Consider the following 6,000-nt stretch of genomic DNA (forward strand, 5'->3'; position numbering starts at 1 on the left):
TTCACGGCTCACTGAGACAGGTGTTGTAAAAAGATGTTCGCAGTAAATTTTGATGGGGAAGCCTGACCCCAGACTAAGCTTCCAGAGGCTCGTGGGCATGAGAGCTGGGCAGGAGGAAGCAAACTCTGCCAGAGCCATAAAGCGTGCCAGGCAAACGGGAATTCAATGATGTGTTTTAAGAAGTGTCTTTATGGCACTTTGCAAGACATCGTTCAGAGAGATGAGGCAGGCTGGGCGGGGGGGAGGGGGCCGGGAAGCTGAGTCTGCAGAACACCAGGTGGGCACAGCTGATAAGGCTGGGCACCTGAATGCAGCAGTGCGCAGCAGTGCGCGGCTTCTGTGGCATTAATCACCTGTGCTCACCAGCCCCTGGGAGCAGCAACTCATCCAAGCCTATGGCACGAGCAGTGGAGAACAGAGTACAAAACCCACTGCGGCTCTGGACCTGCCTCCGTACACACTGGGGTGGGCCAAGGCTGCACCCCAACATGGAAGAGATTCTCAGGTGTGCCTGGACAGTATGCTGGCTCAACAGCTCCATCAGAGACACTAAGCTGAGGCCCCCCGGGTCTTCAGTGAGTCCTGGCCCCTGCAGCAGTATTTGCCGCTGAGGCACTGAGATCATACCATAAGGTACCAGGGGGAGAGAACGTAGACCGGACTGTTAGAGCCCAGCACGGAGAGGACAGGAGCCTGGGAAGAGATGGGCAGGGGATGCTCTCTAGGCTGGCACCCTAATGTGACTGCAACACAGCAGCAGGAGCTATTGGTCCCATTTCATGGATAAGGAAATAGAGGCTCGGGGAGCATGCAACAGTGACCTGGGGCTTGCTGGACTCTGATAGCACCAACATTCCTTCTCTTTTCAGTACAGCGTTCTGGCCCAGCATGAGACAAGAAGTCAAGGCTAGAACAGAAGCCCTAGATAGACATTCCTCATAGCCCCGGCTTAAGTCCCCTCAAGCTGGGGTTGGGGATTTAGCTCAGTGGTAGAGCGCTTGCCTAGCAAGCTCGAGGCCCTGGGTTCGATCCCCAGCTTCGAAAAAAAAAAAGAAAAGAAAAGAAAAAAAGTCCCCTCAAGCCAACTGTCTTTTGTTGTAAATATTTCCAGTCCTCTGCTTTTTTGAGACAGGGTTTCTCTGTGTAGACCTAGCTGTCCTGGAACTCGCTCTGTAGACCAGGCTGAGATCTGCCTGCCTTTGCCTCCCGGTTACTGGAATTAAAGGTGTCTGGTCTTCCTTTTAGGTAACTCTTTTTTAGATTCATTTACTGTACTGTATTCTCTGAGTGTTTTGCCTGCGTGTGTGTATGTGCATCACCTACAAGCCTAGCGCCTTCAGAGGCCAGAAGAGAGGATTAATCCCCGGATCGGGAAAATTCAGAGAGATTGTGAGGCTCAATGTAGGTGCGAAAAATTGAACCCAGGTCCTTCAAAAGAGCAATCAGAGCCATTTCTCCAGCCCCTATTTCCAGTCTTCTAAACAGGTCCTAGTTACCCAAGAACCAAGGGCATTAGGTTAACTAATCAGTAAAAACAGACCTGGCAGAAATCTGCCCTGACAAAACTTCATGGCTCTGCCCCTGGTTTGGTCCCCAGGATTCTATAAACCAGGCTTGGTGGTGTACACCTGTAACCTCAGCGTTTGGAATAATGTATAGGCAGGCGGATCGGAAGTTCCCAATCATCCCCCAATATATAGGGAGTTAGGGGTCAGCCTAGGCTATAGGAGATACTGTCTCAAAAACAAAGCCAAGGGCTGGAGAGATGGCTCAGTGGTTAAGAGCACTGACTGCTCTTCCAGAGGTCCTGAGTTCAAATCCCAGCAACCACATGGTGGCTCACAACCATCTGTAATGAGATCTGATGCCCTCTTCTGGTGTGTCTGAAGACAGCGACAGTGTACTTATATATAATAAATAAATAAATCTTAAAAAAAAAAACAAAAAAAAAAACAAAGCCAACCCAAAGGCCTACGTGTCTCCTGATGAGGGGACCTGGCCTGGTGGCTGTCCTGATGTGGAAGAGTAACGAATCTAGAGAAGCCGGCAGCCAACACAGAGGTAACGGAGCTGAGCCGTGGGCAAGGCCTCTCCAGCTGAACCACAGCAGGCAATGGGCAATGGCACAGACCAGATGTAGAGCAGCACCCCATACGGAGACTCTGCTGGAAGGGTCGAACCCTTCTGAAGCACCGCACCTCTGCTTGCCCTCCTGCCTCCCACCTACCCTCCTGCTGGCTGCCTGCAGCCTGCACCTGCCTCCGGCTGCCTGAGATTAAGCTCTGAATCTGAACGCCCCACAGCCTCGGGTCACATTCGAAAGGCTGGTCCGGAGGTGGGAGTCGGCTGGCAGGACCAGGCACTGGTCATTGCAAGTCAGGCCTCACTCCTGCCTCGCTCTAGGCCTCTCATCTGTGACTCCAGCCACCACGGTCCTACTTTCCCTTGGCTATATAGCTTACACCAGTCTCCAACTCACAGCAATCCTCCTGCCTCTGCTTCAGAGTGCTAGGAGCACAGATATGCACCACCCTGATCTGAGCTACTTCACCATGCCTTGTGCATGGGGACCTTCTGCCTTCGTCTTTCTTCCCTTACATGGGATTAGTGTGGTCACCGACAAGCAGAAACTAACGCACTGCTGCTCTGGATGAGAGTGTGTCCCACTGAGCAACCCCCAAGACTGTACCTCGACTTTCCCAAAAAGTGAGGAGCCCCCACCCAAAGGCCCAGGAGTTTCCCCTGCTGTTATATTTTTTTTTCACCCTTAACTGCCTACACATCAATCTCGTGTGACTCTGTATGCCAGTCTTTGACAGAAAATCACCTAGGAAAGCAATCATCTAGATGTAGTCCTCATCTAGTTATATCCCTGAGCACACATTCCATTAGAGACACGTGTCAGAACCGTCTGAGGAACTTAATGCACGAGAAGCCCAAATGCCTGCCTGCAGAAGAATGGATATCCAAACATGGTACATGAAGACGGCATACTATACAGAGGTCATAATGTGTCCATGTGCACCACAGAGTGAGGTCCAGCCCATCCTGGGCTATGGAGGACGACTTTGATTATTGTTTTGTTTTCAGACACAGGGGCTCACTCTGTAGCCCCTGGCTGGCCCAGAACTCACTTGGTAGACCAGAATGACCTGCCTGCCTCTACCAAGCAAGTGCTGGGATTATAGGTGTGTGGCATCAACCCTAACCTTTTTTTTTTTTTTCCTTTACAAAAAATCAAAGTCTTTGAAGCAGGTAGAGCTCTGAGTTTGAGGCCAGCCTGGTTGACATAACAAGGTCCAGAACATCCAGGACTTATAAAGATTCTCTTTCAAAATAAATAAATAAACAAACAAACAAATATACAAATAAATAAATAAAACAAATAAAAGGAAGATTTAGACCAGACCACCCCACATTTCTACGCCCAGAGCCTGCTGTCCCAGGCCATGGAAGCTTGGAACACCTGCTTCCACACACTAGGTACCTGAAACTCGAGAGGCCTCGTCTCACCACCCAGCTCCTGTCACCAGCACCTCTGGACTGCATTTGGTCACAATGGGACCACCTCCTCCAAGTCTAGCCCTATCGCCTGAACCTAGAATGCCCTCCCCCAGCTGGTTGCTTTAACTCAGGTCCCTGATAGGCCACCTCTGACCTTCCCAGCTCAGGTGGCCCCAGCCACCACAGTTTCTTCATGTGCACAGAGGACTATGCCACCATGGTGTTTCTCCACAGACTGTTGCCTGGCCACTCACTGCTGAATCCTACAGCTGGCCCCAATAGGTAAAAGTTTATTGAATGAGGGCCGAGGAGATAGATGGCTTAGTGGGTGGGTAAACACACCTGCTATGGAAGCCTAGACACCAGAATTTGATCCCCAGAACCCATGCAAAAGCCTAAAAGCTAGACACAGTAGCGCTGGCTTCTGTAGTCCCAATAAACCCACCGGAAATGGCAAGTAGCCCTCAGACTCTCCAGAGCCTCAAGGACCAGCTCACCTGACTTACACAGACCCAGCTTGGCAGAGAAGGGGAGAAAACAGCATCAGTCCAGCAGTTGAGGAACCTCAGGTCCTATCAGCTTTCCCAGATTAGGCTGGTTTTCAGGGTCACCAAGGAAAGGGGAGCTAAGGGGAGAAGGGCTGGACTAGAAATAGAGGCAGACCCTACACTGGGTATGGTACTGCCCCATCTCCCTCGGTTGCTGCTCCCTGTGGTTAAGCGGGACTCTAAGGAGGAACACTAACTCCCTCTGCTGGAATTCTGGACCAGCACCGCAACTCCCTCCCGGCCAAGGGTAAGAGAGTGGTTAGTTGTGACTGCTTCCAAAGAGGACCGCCAAGTGCTTCAGGATCCTGTGCAGACGTGCAACAAGAGGGAGTTTCTCTTTTCTAAAACGAACCAATCTGAGGTTACCTTTAACCCTGCTTGAGACCCAGGTGGCCCAGCCCCCGTGGTCACGCCCACCAGTGGCCCAGCCAATAAGGCAGGCGCATTAGCCGCTCATTGGGAGGAGGATCCGCTCAGAGTAATAGAGGAGGGACTGGCGCTGAAAGGCAGGGGCAGCTGGACTGCCACTCAGGGCTATTTGGGACTCTGCACTTTGCATTCCTGCTAGAGACTAGGTCGTCCAGGACCCATGGCCCCTTCCTGGCATGCCCGTCCAGGAGGGGAAATACTTTCATTCTTTGGGGAGTTAGTGATTCTCACCAGCTCACGCCCGATGTCAGCCTGCTCTCCCAAGTTCTATGAGGCCAGTCCCTCAAGAAGGGGCAGATTGCTGGCAAGGGGCCAGAAGCCAGCAGGAGGGCAAAACGGGCACCTACCATACTACCAGAGAGGCCGACACCCGAGCTGCCACTCTTGGGGCTATCTGACCCTACCTGATAGGCCAAGCTCCCACACTTTGCCTTTGCACACTCCCAGCCTGACCTTGGGGAAGTGGACTCTGGCCCTGGGCCTCAGTTTTCCTCCTGTGCATGCATGAAGGAGGGCGGCAGGTCCCAGAGGATCTCGGGGGTGGGAGAGTGGGGGTGGGGGGGAGGGTCGGGGGGTGGGCTCCTGCGGACCACTGCTGAGGTGAGACCGCCTTCCCCACTCGTTCAGTCAAGGGGTAACCTGATGTGGGAGCTGGGTATGGATGTGGGCTGAGGGGGTTCCCAAGTGTCTCAGGTGCTCGTGGAGTGCCGTTCGGCCGGGGAGACCCACGCCCTGCTCTCACACTTACATTTGGCCTCCTTCCAGTCGGTGGAGGTGCTCAGGTCCACCTTCGCGGCCATGGCCAGGGGGGCCCAGGTGCGCACCCAGGCTCCACGCCCTGCCGCCCCCCACGCCCCAACTCCCGCCGAAGGCCACGCGCAGTAGCCGTGCTGGCCCAGCGCCACCAGGGGACCGTACGCACTGCCACGGGGCCGCGGGCCACCCGCCGAGCGGCCGGGCCAGGGGCGCGGGGAGACCAGCAGCTGCCCCGCCACGCGCAGCTGTGCCAGGCGGCCAGACACTTGGCTCTGCAGCGACATGAGCAGGCGGTGCCGGGCTGCTCCCCGCCCACTCGGACTCTATTTACGGTGCTCTGGAGAGTCGCGCTCGGTCCCTTATTTACTCTGGGACGAGAGTGGCGCGTGCCAGCCCGTGGCGACCTGCTTAGAGACCGCGGGCGGCGCGCCGCTGGGCACTCTGGAACTTGTAGTCCCGGTCGGGCCCACTACGCTCACGCACTCGTACACACACGTGCGCACCCAGCCTGTCTGTCTTCCCGAGTGTGGCTGCAGCCAAACTTCAAGGCACTCCGCGCCTGGGTTTTTCCGCCTACCTCGGCGCCTGGGTCTTTCCGCCTAGTTGCCGTAGCTCAAAACGCAGCTTGGTCCCTATTGCGTGTTTTTCAAGCATAGAGAGACCTGGACTTGTGTTGGCTCCCTACACATCACCCAGCTCTGCGTCTGGTCCACAGCAGCTGCAGGTTCCAGCCTGCCAAGGGGAGGTAATATGTGCAGTGGAC

General features: G+C 54.5%; 1 protein-coding gene across 4 annotated transcripts in view; it reads right to left on the minus strand.

Annotated features, from left to right (window-relative positions):
- The window catches only part of Macrod1 (mono-ADP ribosylhydrolase 1), a 144,231-nt gene extending 138,573 nt beyond the window's left edge, over positions 1-5,658 (minus strand). For 2 of the 4 annotated variants that reach the window (XM_032896464.1, XM_032896465.1), the window contains exon 1: positions 5,230-5,658. In XM_032896464.1, coding sequence (XP_032752355.1) covers positions 5,230-5,521 — 292 coding nt within the window. In that variant the 5' untranslated portion in view covers positions 5,522-5,658. The remainder of the gene's footprint in view (positions 1-5,229) is intronic. The other 2 variants (XM_032896466.1, XM_032896467.1) reach the window with 1 other exon arrangement.
- Between the last annotated feature and the right edge of the window lie 342 nt (positions 5,659-6,000).

Source organism: Rattus rattus, chromosome 2 (assembly GCF_011064425.1).
Source record: "Rattus rattus isolate New Zealand chromosome 2, Rrattus_CSIRO_v1, whole genome shotgun sequence".
In the NCBI taxonomy this organism is placed as follows: Eukaryota; Metazoa; Chordata; class Mammalia; order Rodentia; family Muridae; genus Rattus; species Rattus rattus.